The 21,655-nt window shown below is 41.0% G+C and overlaps 2 protein-coding genes across 2 annotated transcripts; both read right to left on the bottom strand.

Moving 5' to 3' along the window:
- Positions 1-321: 321 nt before the first annotated feature.
- LOC117490126 (MAM and LDL-receptor class A domain-containing protein 1-like) lies at positions 322-6,750 on the bottom strand. Its single transcript, XM_034139707.1, has 4 exons — positions 6,439-6,750; positions 2,441-2,640; positions 1,204-1,326; positions 322-552 (listed from the first exon to the last, which is right to left on the bottom strand). The coding sequence occupies exons 2-4, from the start codon at positions 2,607-2,609 to the stop codon at positions 440-442; spliced, it is 405 nt and encodes a 134-aa protein (XP_033995598.1). The 5' UTR covers positions 2,610-2,640; positions 6,439-6,750; the 3' UTR covers positions 322-439.
- A 1,283-nt stretch (positions 6,751-8,033) lies between these two features.
- Positions 8,034-13,980, bottom strand: LOC117490122 (protein NLRC3-like). The gene is made up of 6 exons (XM_034139704.1): positions 13,204-13,980; positions 12,318-12,491; positions 10,630-10,803; positions 9,616-9,656; positions 9,422-9,449; positions 8,034-9,295 (listed from the first exon to the last, which is right to left on the bottom strand). Exons 1-5 carry the CDS (start codon positions 13,929-13,931, stop codon positions 9,436-9,438), a joined length of 1,131 nt encoding a protein of 376 aa, XP_033995595.1. The 5' UTR covers positions 13,932-13,980; the 3' UTR covers positions 8,034-9,295; positions 9,422-9,435.
- Positions 13,981-21,655: the final 7,675 nt, after the last annotated feature.

The following is a 21,655-nucleotide window of genomic DNA, read 5'->3' as shown; positions in this document are numbered from 1 at the left end:
GTCTCTCCTCTCTTGTGTCCTTGTCTCTCCTCTCTCGTGTCCTCGTCTCTCCTCTCTCGTGTCCTCGTCTCCTCTCTTGTGTCCTCGTCTCTCCTCTCTTATGTCCTCGTCTCTCCTCTCTCGTGTCCTCGTCTCCTCTCTTATGTCCTCGTCTCTCCTCTCTCGTGTCCTCGTCTCCTCTCTTATGTCCTCATCTCTCCTCTCTCGTGTCCTGGTCTCCTCTCTTATGTCCTCGTCTCTCCTCTCTCGTGTCCTCGTCTCTCCTCTCTCGTGTCCTCGTCTCCTCTCTTATGTCCTCGTCTCCTCTCTTATGTCCTCGTCTCTCCTCTCTCATGTCCTCGTCTCTCCTCTCTCGTGTCCTCGTCTCCTCTCTCGTTCTTTAGTGGGAATGCTGTGTCAGCATTCCCACTAAAGTAACATTTCTCCTGTGCTTTAATGTTCAAACAGATGTTATTTGAGGGTCTCTCAGCTGGCAGGTTTCAGTGGGCAGGAAGAAAGGACTGATCAGGTCTGCAGAGGTTCTGGTTCCAGGTGAAAGGGACAGGAAGTGAGCTGAAAGAGAGGGAGACGTGGATTTGAAAACTATGGAGTGGTCTTAACAAAACTCTCTCAAGTGATGACTGTCATCAAACATTCAAATCAAGAGTCAGAAAAAATGTGTTAGCAGACTACTCCAAGGAACCAAACAATGGGTACACCTAGCTGCTGTAAGGATAATAATAATAAATACTATAACAAGTACAAAGACTACTATCATAATTATCTTAATTATCAGTTTACATCAAAATAGGATGAGAAATGAAACCGTCTTGTTTTCTGAACGTGGACTTGTAGGAATTTATTTATTATTTGTTTGACTTTATCATTTTATTGTCACCCTGGAAATGGGTGTATGTACGTATATGTGTACATATGTATGTGTATGTATATATAGAATGTTGTTTATCTGTGTGCGTATTTAATTACAGAATGATCTTTTCTTTTCTTTATCCTGCTGGATGACTAACGGAGGGATACCTCTGGATACACTCTGCTTTCTGCCTCCTGCTTCTACTCATCATGTTTGTTTCTTGGATGTATAAACTGTCTAATTGTTGAAACAGTAGAATAAATAATAAAACATACAATTAAAAAAAGATCTGCAGAAGTATAAGGTACATGTGTTGAGTTTAAAATAGATGTCTAGTGTCCCTAATGTCCCACCTGATGTGTTTGAGTGGTCGTGTTTGAGTCCAGGAGCCTCGGTAGTTCTGATCCATCTGGACTCTGAGCTCTGCATCAAGTCACAGAATCCATCTTCAAAACCACACCTCTTATATCCAGAGCCTACAACCAGAAAGAAGACATGCTTCAGCCTCTTTGAGTTTAGCTTTTCAAACTGCAGGGTTTCTCGTCTACGGCCTCTTTATGCTATCTCTCTACCTCTGAATGAGTCAAAGTGTTACATTTCCATGCAATATCTGATCAAATTGACATTCCAGTCCGCTGCAAAACACCTGCCTATACAATAACTAACCTAATGACATGCTGCAGATTACAGATTCTGTAAATAAAGCATCATATCAGGCAGGGATTTTAGCATTTACAGACCATTTACATGCACTAAAACACACTACAGGAGAGAGAACACCCCAACAAACATAATACGGCCGCTTTAAGATGTGGTTTCTGCACACAATAAAGTAACATCATCTCATCAGAGCATTATAAGCGTTAATCCTGGACTTCACTGCCAAACATGAAACAGAAGACTGAAAAGAATTAGGGATGAAACTGAATGTGAGTTGGTATGCAAGGCAGGATTATCAATGATGCACCACAGAAGAAGAACCAGGATCTTAAACTGAAGTCAAAGTAATAATACAGATAGGTTTACCTCAACAAATCTACTTCAATAAATGTATTTAGTTCATTTCCACCACTGCAAAGAATGAAATGTATATTCATTCATATTTTAAGATATATCACGCATTGAATATCCTCACAGACGCATGTTGTAATGAATGCATTTCAGTATACACACAGTACATAAGTATAACATGTACTTTAGGTATCAAAAGTAAAAGTACTAATACTATTATCATGTTTTATTTACATGTAAGAGCCTTTTAGCATTGTGGTTTGACTACATTTAGATACTTGAAATACTGTTTTTAATAGTATTTCAGTACTCTGTTACACCATATCAGCAAATCATGTGTTTTTATATGAACAAAAGGTGCTTTTTGCCTCTGAAATATAGTAGAACGACACTGGTTTTTGCTATATATACGTTGATAATGCAATTTATAACTACATCTTGACTTGTGTATCACATTGTTCACTCTGAATATATATGGATTTGTGAAGTTATAGGTGTACGAGGTACTTTAAGACACCTGTTGAAAGGTAATCCAGTCTCAAAGTCAGAGAAAATCTGACAAAATCAATATTTACTCACAGTTTTCCTCATCGCTGTAATCTCCACAGTCGTCAGTGAAGTCACACACACTTCCCTCGGACACACACAGATCCTGAGAGCAGCTGAACTCCTGAGCTGAACACACTGCGTCACACACTGGGGTCAAAAACACCAGAGAAAAGGCAGAAAACAGCCACAGAAGCATCATCTTACTGTCTGTCCTTTAACTACAGCACATGATTGATTGATTGATTGATTGAAAAGTTTATTAACAGCTTGTATATTGGGTACAGTACAGTACAGCTCAAAACATACAATTGTTAAGGGGATGCAGACCAGAGAAAGACTTTCGTCTTGTTTACATCAGGGTCCCCCATTTCCAATTCATCATATCATTTAAGACATATAAGACATATTTGACATACAGATGGCTTATTTACAATTTACATACAGGTGGTTTTTTACATACAGATGGATTATTTACAATTTTCATTTTAGATTTCGTTCTAATACATCCTAACCGGACATTTAAGACATACCAAGTCTACAGATATACAGTTAGTAACAGAGTCTAAAATGCGAGTATATACATAGATGGGGGGGGGAAGCTGTCCATTGTACGACAGGTTGAGATTTGTACCATTACCGGGGCCAGTTTTGCAATGCTTTCCCCCGAAGGTGCTCTTTAAGAGAGGTTTTGAAGGTAAGTATAGTTTTACTTTCCTTTACAGTTGTGGGAAGAGCGTTCCACCTTGATGTGGCATAATTGCGAAACGTGTATTCCCCTTTTTTTGTGCCAAATCTGGGTTTTACATGATTTGTGGAGCTCCCTCTGGTGTTATGATCATGGTATTCCTTGACCTTTGGGAAGAATTTTGACATGTACATGGGTACCATAGAGGTGTAGTGGATCTTGTAGACCAGGCCCATTGCAAGTAGCTGTACTCTGTCGTCTACTCTAAGCCATCCTAGGTTGTCAAAGTGGGCAGAGGTGAGGTGGGTTCTAGATGAAAGGTCAAGCAGTAGTCTGACCAGTTTATTTTGCGATGTTTGAAGTTTTGTTTTTAGCGCCTTGGAGGTGCTATGGTACCATGACGTGCAAGCATAGTCATAGTACCCTTGAATGAGTGCTCCTGCCAGAGTTTTCAGGGTGTTTTTGTTTACCAGAGAGGAGATCCGGTATAGGAATCTAGTTCTTTGATTGACTTTTTTTATTACATTGGATGCCATTTTGTCACAGGAGAGGTTTGCCTCAAGAATAGATCCTAGGTATGTAATTTCCTTCTTACTTGTGACAATAATGTCACCCACTGCAACTGAGAAGTCGTCGGATTTGCTGAGATTATGTTTCGAACCGAAGAGAATGGACTCTGTTTTACCCAGGTGTAATGATAATTTATTATCGGCGAGCCAGGTGCAGATTCTGCCGAGCTCGGAGCTGAGGGTTTTTTCAACCTGCAATCTGCTCCTGTCAGAGACCAGCAGGGCTGAGTCGTCCGCGAACAGGAACAAGTTGCAGTCACATGCTGATGACATGTCATTTGCATAAATTAGGAACAGTAACGGACCTAATATGCTTCCTTGTGGAACACCACAGCTCACTGGGAGGGGGGGGGACAGAGTACCGTTTACCTCCACCATCTGTTCTCTCCCCTCCAGGTAGGATTGCATCCAGCTCACCGATAGTTTATCAAAACCAATTGCTTTTAGCTTGTCAATCAGAATGGGGTGATTGACAGTGTCGAAAGCCTTTTGTAGGTCCAGCATCACCATGCCGCAGTATTTACCCTCGTCCACCTCTTGTTTGATGTGGTCGTTCAAATAAAGAAGGCATGTGTCAGTGGAGTGGGATGTTCTAAATCCAGATTGAAATTCATAGATTAGTTTCTTTTCTGCGAGGTACTTTTCGACCTGTTCATATACTATTTTTTCCATGACTTTCGAGATGGAGGTAAGTATAGAAACAGGGCGGTAGTTGCCTGGGTCCAATTTGCTGCCCTTTTTGTGCAGGGGGGTTACTCTTGCAATTTTGAAGTCTTTGGGTACTTTTCCCTGTTTTATGGAGAGGTTAATTATGTGAGCTATGACTGGTGAGATGGCGGTTGCTGTGTCTCTGAGGAATTTGGAGGGGATATTGTCGTGGCCAGTGGCCTTGTTAGGTTTGAGGGCGCTCAGTTTAATGAGTACCTCTGCTGTTGTTACCCTTGCTAGCAGTGGCGGCCGGTGGTCTTTTTTTTTGGTGGGGCTCTTGACGTACCGTAAGTGACCTACCCGGGGGGTCCGAGAAATGACCCCTTAAATGATGACTTCTGGTGATGTTAGAGGGGGGGGGAAAGGAGAAATCGAGGCTTAAAAATATGAGAAGACTGATCAATACCTCCATAATCTTCAGTGTGGAAAATATTATTTATCAACCTGAACATCTACTACTTTACCAGGAATTTGTGTTCTCAGAACTGGTCTGTTTTTTTCTTTCTTAAAACACCTTCACCAAGTAGCTTTACAGTGAACTGCATGTGAGATATAAAATTAATAGCATCTTTTCAGTAGCATTAATTATAAATATTTAAGTGGTTCAATACAAGTCACTACAGCATTTCAAACTGAACTGTGAATAAATGCAATTTAAAAAAAATAACCACAGCACAAAATGTCATAAATTGTGTTTTTTCTTTGTTTCTCTGAGGATTATTTACAAACAGGCTTATTTACATATAGCAATAACTCAGAAATGAAAAAGCTACATCGTCTAACACGAACAACCAGTTAGCATAATGATAATATATGTGTTATGTACAATGTAACTGGCAAGGCTAGAGCAAGAAAGAACATAAAGTTTGCAAAAGGTTTAAATAACTTCAAGTATCTGTCTTCAGATTACGTGGAGGTTTTAGTCCGATGGGAAGCAGATTTTAAGCGACACCGAAGATAAACCAAAAATGTGGTGGAGCTGCAAACCGTGTAGTGTTGCTGGGACAGAACAGGAGCTATAACCGTTGGAAAATACATCACAGACAATGCAACAAACGTGGAGACAGAACAATCACTTCTGTGATAAATGCCCACTTATTAATAAACTTCTAACAACCATGGGAAACCTCCTCTCTACATATAAAGTGATATCCAAGCATGGGAAACAAAAGACAGCATTTACCTGTTTGCATCCAGCTAGCCAAGCCTTTCTTGTGTACCAGCTACTTGTGAAGCCTCGTGTATAAATGTTGTCTTTTTCACGAGATTGCTGCGATATATTCAAATCGGGTTGGTCCGGTGCAAGGTCTTTAAGCAACAATTTATCTGCCAAACTTCTCCTTTCGAAAGGATTGGAGATTAGCTCTTGAACAGAATTAGGCGCGGACCGAGGTCCGGAGACTCCACCTGCACACGAAGCCATCCTCATCAACTACTGCGTCAACCGGATACGAGTCACTGTCCAAACTACTCACAGACTGCACTGGGCGCTGACATTGGCGCCCGGTGACCGTCATCTTTGACGACGCTGATTGGCTGAAATTATATTTTCGCGGCATAGTTTACACGTTACAGATAGCAACAGTCAGCTGCTGGTGGCTGCTGCTGCACTGGTTGAAGGCTCCTCTCTTAGCGCCCAGACGAGAGAAGGTGCATGGGCAAGGCCAGGCAGGAAACATGTGACTTATCAGTAACTTTAGACATCGTAACACAATTTTAAACGAGATTTTATTGTAGATTATACATTTTACTGATACCAATTATATAATATTTACCTTGTTCATTAAAAATAAAAATAAAAACATATATATTTTTTTAAACATATTTTTTTTTTTTTATTTTAATTTTAATTATTATTTATTTTTATTTTTTTCAATATGGGAAGAGGTGGGGCGGCGCCCCTAGCGCCCCTATGGACCGGCCGCCACTGCTTGCTAGACTGAAATCATCTTTGCGTACCCCTAGGTTTTTGTAGTAGGTCATGATGTGATCTACTCCAAAAAGCCCTGAGTGGGAGGGTAATTTATTTACAAGAGTTGTGGCTATGTTTGTGAAAAACATCTCAGATCTCCTCCTCTGAGTGAAGCATGTTGTTTTGAAGATAGAAGAAGCAGCTTCAGTCGAGGTACAGCTCGTCTGTAACGTGTGCAAGTAGCTTAGGAGCTGTTAGCATGTTGTAAAAGGTAATCAATGGCTTTTATGGCTGTTACTCAATAAGGTCACTGTGTGTTCATGTGTTCATTCTCTGAGAGGCTGGACTGAGGCTATTAGCTTTATGCTAACATGCTCACAATGCTATCAAGCTCCTGTTTAGCTCCTATAATGTGTTTAACATACGAGTTCAGCATGCTAACATAGCTAATTCTTGCACTATTTATATTCTATTTTATTTGTATTTACATTTTTGCTCATCTCAAAACATTCTCTTGCACTATTTTATCTGTTGTTATTTGTTCCATGTCCTATATATATTCATGTTGCTCTGTTGGAGAAGATCTTCATTGACATATCTACTCTGTAGCTGCTGTGCAAATGACAATAAAGCTTTGAAACTTGAATGTTGAATCTTGAAAATGTGTTTAACACACGAGTTCAGCATGCTAACACAGCTAATTAGCACTAGCATGTCCTTAATGAAGGGGCTAGAGGAGATGACTAATGAATCAAATGCAATGCAATCCATCCAATAGGTGTTGAGTTATTTAAATGTGGTTCTTAGTAGTAGACAGACTATTAGCATGGCTACAAACCAGGTTTATACTCTGATAGATTCCTGTGTATTTTCATAATAACCACTTCTAGGAACACCTACATCAATTGGAGAACTCTGAGTATCTGTAAATGTGAAGAGGCTGCAGTTAGCCTGTGTGTGTGTGTGTGTGTGTGTGTATCATTAACGCTGTGTCTCAATCCCACTCCACTGAGAGGCATCATTTCATTTCACAGCAATCAATAAACACAAGGACCTTAAAAACAGAGAAGCTACAAGAGCTGGGGAGGTTCCAATTAAATGACTTTCGAAGGGGCGAGAGAGCGAGGGAACAAGGAGAAGATCACGTCTGTATCGCCCTCTGTTGGCAGCGGCAGTGGGAGGAAAGTAGAAAGTGTTTAAAGCAGAATGTGTCCTGTTTTTATTACAGAGCAAGGATGCACATGGAGGCACTGACAGACTCATTATTCCAATTAACATGTGTCAGGAATTCATACTGTAATAGCAAGCGTCTCATTACCAATAAGCCAATGTGGAAGTTATTAGCTCACAATGCTAACATGCTAAAGCTACTGTCCCACAACTCTCAGGTTGAGGGGCCCTCCTTTCCCAACTTCAGCAAGGAACACCCCCATGACTATTGTTGGAGTCGGGAGGTCTGTTCCTTTATTCCGGCAATTACTCAGACCTACTAATTGACCTACCAGAAGCTATTGATTCTAAGTTTACTGCTCGGCTCAGATCCATCGAGGTCAGCAAGGTCTCACCTCTATGAACTCCTGAAGAACCAGGTTCAATTAACTGCTGTTTCAATTCAGACGACACGCTAAATCTGTTTAAGTTATCCCGAAGGATTTTGGTGTCAGTAATGAGGTGTGGCCTTACCTAAGTGTGAGTGTGGCAGTGGTGCAATCTTACCTTTAAGCAGGAGAGGAGAGCGCAGATTTATTTGAAGTTCTCCCAATCCAAAAAGGTGGGATGATTTTATTTGAAGAAAATGGTCCACACTTAAACAGGTTTTTACCTTCTCTCGTTACAATCATACAAAACATATCATGCTGTGGTACTTTTCTAATATAAAAGCTCAATTCAGTTTTACATTTCTTACACTAAATTCTAACTTCAACTGCCCTCTTCAGTTGAAACATTAAAAGTCTAACCCGACAGAATCCAGAGGAATCTCCTCATAAATGGTCAGTGGTATCTAACACATTCAAGCTTTCATTCAACAATTCACCAAATCAATCTGAGAGATCTTACCAAGTTGAGAGAACCTACCAAGGAGAGACCCCGCTCTGGAGCTTTCTCCCTCTCAGCCAGTGCTTTTATGCTGCACATAGGAACACAAAGAAAACCCAAAGACACCTCCTTTATACCCTGTGGGGAAAGGTCATGACATCTGGTGTGCAGGACTGGACATCCAGACATATTCTCCTATGGTATGGCCTGAACACATTTTGGGGCTCCAGTACTTTTCCATTGAGTCGGGGGTACAGCCTGTGAGTGAAGACAACTGTCCCCCCTCTTTAAACAGTGACACCCATAAACTACAATAGGCCTTAAACTCAATTTAACAAACTACTTATGTTTGTATAAACTGTGATTATAGAACAACATGAAATATAATATTTTCATTTTGGGTTATACAAGATTATATTTGATTATATTTGATTATATTAACTTTCGTTTTAATTATTCAACTTAATATGGAGACATCAACACAATGCAATGCTTAAGATGGCTCTAACTAACCTCCTACCCGCTTGGGAAACCGAACTTTTAGAAAGAGCAAGGCATCACCAGATCCAAGAGCCCCTCCAGTCCAGTGGACCCCCTTCCAGCAGCTCATTGACCGGGTCCTGCGTCCCACTCTCAATATGCAGATATCCGGATGACTACATCGTTCAAAGTGAGATGTTGGGGCAGGTAAAGGCGGGGCTCCAAGCTAACCTGAAGAAGAGTGAGTTGGGGTATCTGGGGTCGATGGGGTCTCCTCTTTGGTGCCGGGATGGGTGGGAGGTGGTGGTAGGTAGCAGCAGGTGTATGTGCAACACATCTTTAAGAAAAGCTTTAAGTACAATGGATTGTTTTTGTTCATTTCATATTGAGGAGAGCTAACAGGAAGTCTCTCATCAGCTGCAGTCTTCTTCTGTATTTTCCAAAATGCCTCCACGCTCCTCTGGACGTCTCAAACTCGCCCCGTGATGAATAAACTGAGAACAAATAAAACCTGAGTTTGCAGATTTGTCTGGAACACCAGAAACACACTGAGCAATAACTACATTTTAATTAAGTGTTGAAACCTCAATAAATAAAGTTCACTTGGTACGACCTCTCACCTTTCTGTGTGTCTTCACTTCCTGTCACCTGAGAGGAGAAGGAGAGAGAGAGAGAATGATGATGATGATGATAAAACACAGAGAAACAGCCAGAATGATGAAGAGAGAAAGAAGAGTGTTGTTTTCCTCTGAGGTCATGCTCCATTCAAGAGTTTAGTATCTTGATGAATGGAGGATATGGTTTCAGTACTCACAGGTCTTCTGGATCGTGATCGGCTTATCCCATCTTCCGATCCTGTAGAGATGAACACAATCCAACAGCTTTAGATCCAGTTTAAATAAGTGTTAGTTCTTTGAGTCAGCTTCAGAGTCCTGATCTCATGCTTTACATCCCATCATATCTTCTCTGCAAACACTACGACTGCCTGCCACAGCTCTCAGCTGCATGACAGGAAGTAACCAGTCATTGGTCTAGAACAGGGGGGTCCAAACTCTTTTCCCCGAGGGCCACATACAGAAAGATATATAAAGGTCTGGGCCGCTCTCTAGAGGTATGTTGCCTCATGAGTTCAGTTATAAGTCAGAAACCTCAGATGAAGGTAAAGGATGCTTGTTACTTGAAGATGCTTTAAGAAACAACAGCTCCCAGCTCTCCAGAGGGTTCACTTTATTCTGTCAGCAGCTCATTCCTTAAAGCAGGATCTTCAGATTGATTATAATCACAGGAAATATGAAGGGTCTATTTCACGCTTGTTATACAAATAAGTTATTGGGCTTTTTTCTTATCAAGTTAGATTTGTTAGAACATGTTTTCAGCTTTAATGACTGAATTTATTTAAAAAGTGGGATTATGAACACATGAATACTACTGAGTAATATATGTGTACATATATATTTAAGAAGTACAATATAAGACAAGCACAAGTTTCATTAGTGGGTCATATTTCATTAGACTTTCAGAATTTGCTGAGGGCGGATTCAGAGGGCCGCATTTGGCCCCCGGGCCGCAGTTTGGACACCCCTGGTCTAGAAACTAAAAACATCCCATAAGAACAGACCACCTTTCCCACTCTTCTGTAAAACCCCGTCTGTTAGAGAGTTGATTACTAAAGTGTGGCTTTGCATGTTCAGCTGGCCTTCTATAGTTGATGGAAGAATGAGAGAGCCTGCAGTCAGTGGGTAACATCACTGATCTGTTTCCCCAGTGAGAGAAACACCTCCCTGTGGTTCATACAATACTGCTGAACCAGCAGAGACCCCTTACTGACCTGAGGGTCTCCAGTCTGCAGTCTGGACTCTCCAGAAGATCTCTCAGCAGCTCCACTCCTGGATCCTTCAGAGCGTAGTTCTCACTCAGGTCCAGATCTCTCAGATGGATGTTGGACTTCAGAGCTGAGGCCAGAGCAGACCAGCTGATCTCTGACAAACTGCAGCTCCTCAGTCTGAATAAAGAAAACATGATGAGGATACAAATCAGTTTATAATCAGATGTTACTCAACATTTAAATGAATGGGAACAAAAACAAAATGTCTTCTTCAGAAAGTAAACTTTATTAATGTAAAACTAATATTACTTCAGATGAACTTTATTCAGACGTTACCGTTTACTAAATATTAAAAACATAGATTTACTTTTTACAACTAACATCTATTCCAGTTCCTTCAAGAATCAGACAACATCTAAGTCTGCAGTTCTTACTTTAGTAGCTACAAATGAAAATATGAATAAAAGAACATTTACAACTGAATGGATGTAAGTTAATGATGTAGAAGAATCAGGATGAATATCTAATGAAACATGAGATCTCCAGCAGTAACAGAGAGTCAGTGAACTGACCTGAGAGTCTGCAGTCTGCAGTCTGGACTCTCCAGAAGATCTCTCAGCAGCTCCACTCCTGAATCCTTCAGATCGTTCTGACTCAGGTCCAGAACTCTCAGATGGATGTTGGACTTCAGAGCTGAGATCAGAGCAGAACAGCTGATCTCTGACAAACTGCAGCTCCACAGACTGAATAAAGAAAACATGATGTAAGTTTAGAAAACAAAGTTCCTGTTTGAAATAACTCCAGGTTTAATAATCTGTTCAGAGTTAAACAGGGTTTCAAAGGTCTCCTATCTGCTATCTTTAGGCATATATTCTGGGTCTCAGATATATAACAATATATAAAAACATGTCTATGATGTGTTTTGCTCCAAATACCAAACAGATCCTGCATTTTAGAAATCCCTCATATCCCTCTGTTCCAGCTGTTAGAGAAGAGCAGGTTCGGGGTCCTTAGCTTAAAAAGAGAGGAGGGGGAGCTAATGCCTGATCAGAATTACCCGGCAGATTCAGCTAAATGCTGCCGTGATTAAACTCCATCATGTTCCAAACCACATCAAGGATTCTCTCTGAAACAGTATGGAGCTCAAACTCTTTCTCTCTCTCAGGTTTACCACAAGGTGAGTTCCTGCATAAAGACTCTTATTGCACTATTTAAAAAGAGAGAGGGGTTTATTTCCTGACACTTTGTGAGTCTCCTGACACACCGGGGACACACCGGGGACACACCGGGGACACACCGGGGACACACCGGGGACACACCGGGGACACACCGGGGACATGGTGATGTAGAGAAGACATCAGAAAGGGCATTCTGCATGATAGGTCCCCTTTAATGTCAGAGATGATGCAGAAACAATCCACTGATAATCTGGAACTTTAACTTTGATCAGATGTTTATCAACTCCTTCATCTCCCTCACAGCTCATCAGTACTGACAGCATCTCCACTGACTCATGGAGCACAGAGTGAGTCTGTGGAAGCTCAAACACTCTCCCTCACACATTCACCTTCTCTTTGTTACTCTGATCAATATGCAGTCATTAGCAAAAGTGGAACAAATAATTTAAATGTATTTGTTCAAATTCAGAAAATCATAAATACAAACAGATGAAGTTCAGTCAGTGAACTGACCTGAGAGCCTCCAGTCTGCAGTTTGGACTCTTTAGTCCAGAGATCAGCAGCTCCACTCCTGGATCCTTCAGAGCGTTCTGACTCAGGTCCAGATCTCTCAGATGGGAGGAGTCAGACTTCAGAGCTGAGGCCACGACTTCACAGTGAGTCTTTGAGAGTCCACAGCCAGTCAGTCTATAATAACACATATATTACAACATGTGTTAAAAAGAGGAAACATATTAACTTGAAGCATTTGATGAATAAATATTTGAAATGTTCTGATTGAGATTTGCTGTTAGTCCATTTAATATATAATAATATATAATAATATATAATAATAGAGTGTAATGTGTTGTCAGTGTGATCTGATCACATGTCTGCGCTCCTGCTGTCACTGACTGTTACCAAAGAAACAGAAATGAAATAAATCACTTGACAATATGAGAGATGTACATATTTAAATGTTAATTAATATTTAGATGTGAATGATGGATGTTTTGTCTTCTCTGAGCATCTGGAAATGTACTGCGCACACAAACACAGTTAACAAACCAATAAAGTTTCAATATTTTAAACTGAATACCATCAGATGTTCTCACTATATGAGCATTAAGACATAACTCTGTTATTGGTGGGAGATTATATAGATCTGATTTTAAACTCTAACACATTGTGATAAAATCGTGTGTTTTTAATGATAAAGAAACTACTAGAAAGTAATAATAACTGATAACTGTAAGTCCTGCTGTGTGGTGTGATCACATGCTGAGGAACCTCTAAAGTCCTTCATGTGTTTGACATGTCGCCTCTCAGTATTTAAACAGCAGAAATGTTATCGTGTTTATTTGAATAATTAAACTCCTGATCCACATTAGTTTATAAAGTGAATCACATCTGGACTTACTTGGCCTTCCTGCAGTTCCTCACAGCTGGAATCAGTCTCTGTTTCCCCTCCTTTGATGTGTAGTACTGAATCAGGTCAAACTCATCCAGAACCTCCTCTGACATCTGCAGCATGTAGGCCAGAGCAGAGCAGTGGATCTCAGATAGTTCCTTTGATCTGTTCCCTGACTTCAGGAACTCTGTGATCTCCTGATGCACTGAGTGGTCCTTCATCTCTGTCAGACAGTGGAAGATGTTGATGTTCCTTTCAGGAGAGGTTTCATCACTTCTCATCTCCTTCAGGTTGCTGATGGCTCTCTGGATGACTTCTGGACTGTTGTCTGTGCGACCCAGCAGGCCTCCTAACAGTCTCTGGTTGGACTCCAGAGAGAGGCCGTGGAGAAAGCGGACAAACAGGTCCAGGTGGCCATTTCTACTTCTGAGGGATTTCTCCATGGCTCCTTTTAGAAAGACATCCAGGGATGGATACTCCTGAGAACTGATTTTACTGTTCTTATAGGGCCAGTCTTTCTTCAGGAAGTTCTTCAGTACCTTTGTCTTCCTGTTGGTGTAACAGTGCAACATGTAGACTGCAGCCAGAAACTCCTGAATGCTCAGATGAACAAAGCAGTAGACTGTTTTCTTGAAGATCACTCTCTCTCTTTTAAAGATCTCTGTACAAACTCCTGAGTGCACCAAGGCCTCGGTGACACCAAGACCACAGCGCTCCAGGTCTTCTTGGTAGAACATGATGTTTCCTTTCTCCAGATGTTCAAACGCCAGCCTCCCCAGCTTCAGAAGAACCTCCCTGTCAGCCTCCGTCAGCTGCTGTGGACTCGTCTCATGTCCCTCTTCATACTTCTGCTTCTTCCTCTTGGTCTGGACCAGCAGGAAGTGTGAGTACATGTCAGTGAGGGTCTGGGGCAGCTCTCCTCTCTGGTCTGTAGTCAACATGTGGTCCAGAACTGCAGCAGTGATCCAGCAGAAGACTGGGATCAGACACATGATGTGGAGGCTCCTGGAGCTCTTGATGTGAGAGATGATTCTGCTGGACAGGTCTTCATCACTCGATCTCCTCCTGAAGTACTCCTCCTTCTGGGCGTCAGTGAAGCCTCGTACTTCTGTTACCCTGTCCACACACTCAGGAGGGATCTGATTGGCCGCTGCAGGTCTGGAAGTTATCCAGACGAGAGCCGAGGGAAGCAGCTTCCCCCTGATGAGGTTTGTCAGCAGCACGTTGACTGAGGACTGCTGTGAGACATCAGACACAACCTTCTTCTTTCTGAAGTCCAGAGAAAGTCTGCTTTCATCCAGGCCGTCAAAGATGAGCAGCACTTTGCAGACAGCCAGCTGCTCTGCTGTGACCTTCTGTAAGGTTGGATGGAAAACATGGAGCAGCCTGAGAAGACTGTACTGCTCCCCTTTGATCAGGTTCAGCTCCCTGAAGGAGAGCGGGATCACCAGACTGACATCTTGGTTCTCCAAACCCTCGGCCCAGTCCAGAGTGAACTTCTGCACTGAGAAGGTTTTTCCAACTCCAGCGACTCCGTTGGTCAGGACCGCTCTGATGAGAGTCTGTTGGTCAGGTGAGGCTTTAAAGATGTCCTGGCACTTGATTGGAGTTTCATGGAGGGTCTCTTTCTTGGAAGCTGTCTCCAGCTGCCTCACCTCATGTTGGGTATTAACCTCTTCACTCAGGCCTTGTGTGATGTAGAGCTCAGTGAAGATCCTGTTGAGGAGGGTTTCACTTTGATCAGTTCCTTCAGTCACACGTTCACATCTCCTCCTCAGACTGAGCCTATGTTCATCTAAAACCTCCTGCAGACCACTATCTGCTGAAAGAGAAGAAACAGGAGAGAATCAGGAAATGCTTTTGAGAATCTAACAATACAACTAATGTTTAATAAACATTGTAATGTCTATGCTCTTCAACAGAATACCTAATAAAAGAAACAAAGGAACCAGGAAGAGGAATAAGACGCTGCATGAGTTCAGCCTCTTACCTCGTACAGAGCTGGTCTGACTGGCTGTCTGCAGGCCAGCTCTGGTTCTGGATCTTTCTCCACACTGGGGACAGGAGGGGTCTCCTGATGGAGGTCTCTGCTCCCAGTATGAGGTGATGCACTGTCTGCAGAACCAGTGTCCACAGCTGGTAGAGACTGGATCCTTCAGGACGTCCTGACACAGAGCACAGCTGGACAGCTGCTGCTCCACAGGAACACCACTCTTCCTCTTCCCTCTGTGGAGATGAACACATCCTTTATAGCACTTTACATTAGTGGAGCTGATTCTCACCAAAGGTACAACAAGGGGGAACATTCTGGTTTGATATTTAAAAAAAGGTCTATATAATATACCCTTGTGATCAGGTAGATAGCTTACAGTTCACATGATCATAAAACCAGAGAGCATCCTGTCTGGATTCCTGACCCAGAGGAGCACATGTTCCCTGTATCTACACACAGCTGTATGAACCCGGTGCTTTACAAACCCAACATAGAATCTGCTGTGAATTCATAGCAATAAACATATGGAAAGGATGCCTAAATAACAACAGAATGATACTGATTTGTAAAAAGCCTGAGTTAATGCTTTGTCAGGTCTGTCTCCAACACAATGAGCATACAAACATTTTTAAATGTTTATTTCTAAAGAGATGGGTTTGATTAAAGCTAGGCTAACATTAGCTGCTCCATCCTCACTTAGAGTAACTTCATGAAGTCATAAGTACAGCAGTGTCTATATTCAGGGTTCTTACACCTTTTCCAAAGTCAAATTCAAGCACTTTTCAAGCATTTTCAAGGTGCATTTTCAAGCTTTTCAAGCATCTTACAGCTGTTGTAAATTACATATTTATATACACATACTTATACTCAAATGATTATTTCCCTACCTCACATTAAATCAGATGTTCTTTATGCTATAAACAACCAAATGTGTGTTTCATAATAGCATTCTACATGAGGATGAACAATTAAAAATGTTAGAAAAGAAAACTAAGTTTAATATTTCAAAATGAGACCCAACTGTACGTAGACTGGGCATCCCATATAACCTGGCTGAGCCAATATAAAACAATCAGCCAAATAACTTTTCAATATATTATTGATTACTATTTTTGAGGTACTTTTAGGTTGGCAGTAAACACAAGTCAGAGGTAACTGGTGTACTTTTCCTCCACTACATGTATTTATACCTTTAGTTACTTCACAGATGTGGATGAATGATGTGAAATATTATCAAGTGTTAAATCAGACTTTAGTTCCACCTGGAGTAAATTCACAAGCTACCCTGCAGTATACAAAGTCATTCAAACTAGCTGCACCTTTACCAGCTTTGAGAACACTTTCATGATCAATCATTATAAAACATATCATATACAATTATTAGGGATGCTCCGATCGCCAATTTTGTTTTGTTTTAGCTGTTAGCACACACTCAGAGCTCACAGCTCCTCATATCTGTTCAGACACTGGCAGAGGTGGGAGTAAGTCCTACGTGTGCAAGTCATGAGCAAGTCTCAAGTCTTGACCTACAAGTATCAAGCAAGTCGCAAGTCACTGTGGTGAGAGTCAAGCAAGTCAAGTCAAGTCATTGCTCAGGTCAAGTCAAGTCAAGTCAAGTCAAGTCATACAAAATTCTGATGAATAAGCCCAGTTTCCGCATTTAAATCAGTTAAAAGACAGTGGTTATGAAAATGGATTTAACCCACACTATGATCTTCATTACATACACAGTTAATCATTTGAAATCTAATTTAGACCGATGACAATCATATTAGATTCATATTAACCCTAGAACTGCAGACAATATAGCTAGGACTCAATATAGCTAGGACTCAATATAGCTAGGACTCAGTATAGCTAGGACTCAGTATAGCTAGGACTCAATATAGCTAGGACTCAGTATAGCTAGGACTCAGTATAGCTAGGACTCAATATAGCTAGGACTCAGTATAGCTAGGACTCAGTATAGCTAGGACTCAATATAGCTAGGACTCAGTATAGCTAGGACTCAATATAGCTAGGACTCAGTATAGCTAGGACTCAATATAGCTAGGACTCAGTATAGCTAGGACTCAGTATAGCTAGGACTCAATATAGCTAGGACTCAGTATAGCTAGGACTCAATATAGCTAGGACTCAATATAGCTAGGACTCAGTATAGCTAGGACTCAGTATAGCTAGGACTCAATATAGCTAGGACTCAGTATAGCTAGGACTCAGTATAGCTAGGACTCAATATAGCTAGGACTCAATATAGCTAGGACTCAGTATAGCTAGGACTCAATATAGCTAGGACTCAATATAGCTAGGACTCAGTATAGCTAGGACTCAGTATAGCTAGGACTCAGTCAAAAAGTCTGTTCAAAAAGGCAGAATTCCAGGTAAGAAAATCATATATGGCATTTGCCATTACACATATTTAATTAAAATGTCTGTTAACACTAGAACCGCCAACAGCGTCAGCACCTACATATATATCATTTTCAAATCATTTAATTTGTTCCTCTTCATAATTTCCTTATAAACTAAGTAGGACGATTTAAAACTCAGTTAATTGGGTTAATTTAGAAATTGCTTCAGTTTATCATCATAACAGATCAAAAAGTTCAGATTCATTTTACAATAAATCAAGGAATGATGCACTTCTACAAACAAAAACATCATAATTAAAACATTTAAACAAACTACTAAAAGTAGATGAACTACACATTATTCAACAGTTTACAGCATGGGTCGGCAACAGGCGGCCCGCGGGCCATTGTTGGCCCGCCAGCAATAATATTTGGCCGGTAATTTTGAGAATAAAAAATAAAAAAATATTTTGAGATTTTTTTTATTTATTTTTTTTACAACATCGGACCGACACTCGCACATATAGGCTATAATGTCCGAATAGAGAATCTACCTACACCTGAAGAGTGCTTATTGTACTTTTATCTATGTTGAGAATGAATGACATACAGCACAGGCACAATCAGGCAGCGGGGTGCACTGACAATTAAAGTACTTATTTAAAGGACACCTATCATGCTATATTTAAATGATATATTGTAGGGCCATACCTATATAAGGTATATTTATACGTTTCTGTTTTCAAAATACCAAACAGATCATGCATTTTAGCCATGCCTCATTTCACTCTATTTGCTGTTCTCCATCCCTATTTTTGCAGGGGGCTGATTCTGTGAGCTGCAGCTGACCACGCCCCCCTGCAGGAGAGGGGAGCGTGCTCTGATCAAGTCAAGAGGTGGAGAAAAAGAGATCTCCGTCCTCCGTGTTTTATTCTTATATTATTATATAGAGTCGTTATTCATTTGTTTTAAAGCTCAATAAATAACAAAGAAGACCTTTGACCGGCACTTTTATAATTTTGTCCGGAAGATTTCAACTTTAACGGACATCTTGACCGGCGAAAGAAAACCTAACTGAAACTCTGCCGCACGGTCCCCTCGTTCCTTGGAAGAGGTGGAGAGGTGGGTGTTTGTCATCTGCTGGTGGACTAACCGGAGAGAATTACAGTGCTTGCCTCGGGGAGGGAGAACAAAAGCCACAACGGAGAATAAACAGAAGGGTAACCATGGCAACCATGCGCGGGAAGTCTTCTTCGCTGCTTTTGTGGCAGACTACAGCGCCACTTAGAGGCCTGGCATATGTACTAAAGCGTCTCCAGCGCTTTCGAGCGGCAATGGCCGGCCGTGGCCCAACCCCACATTCCCCTGATAGGTGGAGAGTTGGCCCAATAGCCGTAGCGCCACCGTCCTGACGTCAGGACAGTGTTCAAATCTGGATCAGTTTTTATCAGATCCGTTGCAGCCCCTTTTTTAGAGATTTGGGTATGGAGGAAAATAGAGAGGGTTGTGTTTTCTGACACTTGGTGAGTTCCCTGGAACACCGGGGACACATATTCATGTATAAAAGACATACAAAAGTGCATTTTGCATGATAGGTCCCCTTTAACTATTAAATACATTGAGTTTGAGTAAAATACTTGGTTACTGATTAATTTAGGTTATAATATATTAAATAAATTGCAAAGCAAAACATGCTGTAATTTATTTATTTTGTATTTTTTTTAAGGTTTTCAACCTGAAAGAATCCTAATGTGTCCTTGAAAAGTTGAAATAAAGAAAAGGAAAAAGGATTCCAGTTGTCCATGCGTCCTCTGTTGCCCCTCAAGCCTCTCAAATGTGGGCAAACACTCAAATAAATGCCAAAAACCCAGAGAACTTGACAATACTTATCAGAATAAAAGTATGTTAAATAACACTGCTACCTAGTTAATAACTCACTCAGTGGAGGCTCGTCCATTGAGGAAAGGGAGGACCATCCTCCCTAAAATTTCAGAAAAAAATAAACTTAGAAGAGAACAATAAATACACCTCAATTTAAAAGATAAGTCTGTTAAAATACAGATAATAGCCCTGACTTTTAACATGGGACTGAAATGGGGCAAGAGACGACGAGCCTCCCTTTGGGCGGGTCTATCCAGAGGCTCTGGATTGGGCGCCTATATCATCAGTGAACCAATCAGCGGATCTGACCAGAGGTGGGAGTAAGTCCTACATGTGCAAGTCATGAGCAAGTCTCAAGTCTTGACCTACAAGTATCAAGCAAGTCCCAAGTCACTGTGGTGAGAGTCAAGCAAGTCAAGTCAAGTCATTGCTCAGGTCAAGCAAGTCAAGTCAAGTCATTCGAAATTCTGATGAGTAAGCCCAGTTTCCGCATTTAAATGAGTTAAAAGACAGTGGTTATGAAAATGGATTTAACCCACACTATGATCTTCATTACATACACAGTTAATCAATTGAAATCTAATTTAGACCGATGGCAATCATATTAGATTCATATTAACCCTAGAACTACAGACAATATAGCTAGGATTTAAAACTCAGTTAATTGGGTTAATTTAGAAATTGCTTCAGTTTATCATCATAACAGATCAAAAAGTTCAGATTCATTTTACAATAAATCAAGGAATTATGCACTTCTACAAACAAAAACAATATAATTAAAACATTTAAACAAACTACTAAAAGTAGATGAACTACATTATTCAAAAGTTTACAGTAACTTCTGATAATAACACAGGGGAAATAAACGAGGCATCTCTTTCCCTCTCTCTCTCTCTCCCTCTCCTGACAGCCCGTCAGTATCGGGGTTAGTCAAAATGAATCCCTTGGAGGTTCTAGTGTTAATTTACCGTTTTGTCTTCTCTTTGCAATGCTTAATCGATTTGAAACCAAGTCTAACGTAGCTTAAACTTAACGTTAGCTTTCTAGCCAACACATTCACGCACCTTTCTCTGTGGGTTTTTTTGTAGTGACGAATGAAGTTGGATGTTTTGGTGGTCATGTCACTGATCTTTATGCTGCAGACCCTGCATACCGCTGTTCTCTTCTTATTAGCGTCATCGACAACATAATCCTTGAATCCAAACTTCACTATTTGTGGAGTAACGCTAGCCGCTGCCATGTTAACTGACACTCCTGCCGTCTAGTGGGTTGCCAGGTTTGCGCGCATGGTGCTATAATCACCCAATCACGTTTTTCGAAAAAACTAAACGTAATATCTCACTACAAAAACAAACGCAAATATTTAATTTTAAACAGACAAGTCCTTTCAAGTCATCTGTCTCAAGCTTAAGTCAAGTCTCAAGTCATCAATACCAAGTCAAAGTCAAGTCAAGTCTTTTATCAATGTTAGTCAAGCAAGTCTCAAGTCAAAAAATATGCGACTCGAGTCTGACTCGAGTCAAGTCATGTGACTCGAGTCCCCACCTCTGGAAACTGGACAAAAGTTAAACATGTACAAACCACAGACTGTCTGTGTCATGGCGAATACAGTCGCTGCTTTATTTATGTCTGTATGACGTTATTGTGAGTGTGGACGGAGCAGCTTCAGGTTAGTTTAGCCTGATGGATCCGATTCCATTCAGAAAACACGCATTTTAAAAGCTTTTCGCCTGCCGTCTTGTCTGCAGACTTGTCAAAGCATTAATTCATGGTTTTTACTAACCGGTATCAGTATGTAGTTACTTCGGCATCACTTTGAAACGTGTATTACAATTAAATCACGGTCAATATGTTCATTTTGTTGTAGTTGGTATCTCCCATAGGATTTACATGGAGATACGCCCCGCCCCCTCTCCAGCGCGTCTTGTTTGAATGACAGGAGCAAACACAGCTGACAGGAGCGGTGAAACTCGAGCGATTAGAGCGATGCGAATATTGGGTAGTCTACCATAGTATTTACATGGAGATAAGCCCCTTAAAAACCATGAATTAATAAAGCATTAATTCATGTTTTTTCGCATCGCTCTAATCGCTCGAGTTTCACCGCAGCTGTCAGTGTTTACTCCTGTCATTCAAACAAGAAGTGCTGGAGAGGGGGAGGATCGATCAGGCTAAACTAACCTGTAGCTGCTCCGTCCACACTCACAACAGCGTCATACAAACATAAATAAAGCAG

Source organism: Trematomus bernacchii, unplaced genomic scaffold (genome assembly GCF_902827165.1).
Source record: "Trematomus bernacchii unplaced genomic scaffold, fTreBer1.1, whole genome shotgun sequence".
Taxonomy (NCBI): Eukaryota; Metazoa; Chordata; class Actinopteri; order Perciformes; family Nototheniidae; genus Trematomus; species Trematomus bernacchii.
Note: the sequence above shows the minus strand (reverse complement) of the source record. Positions and strands in the feature narration are given on the sequence as shown.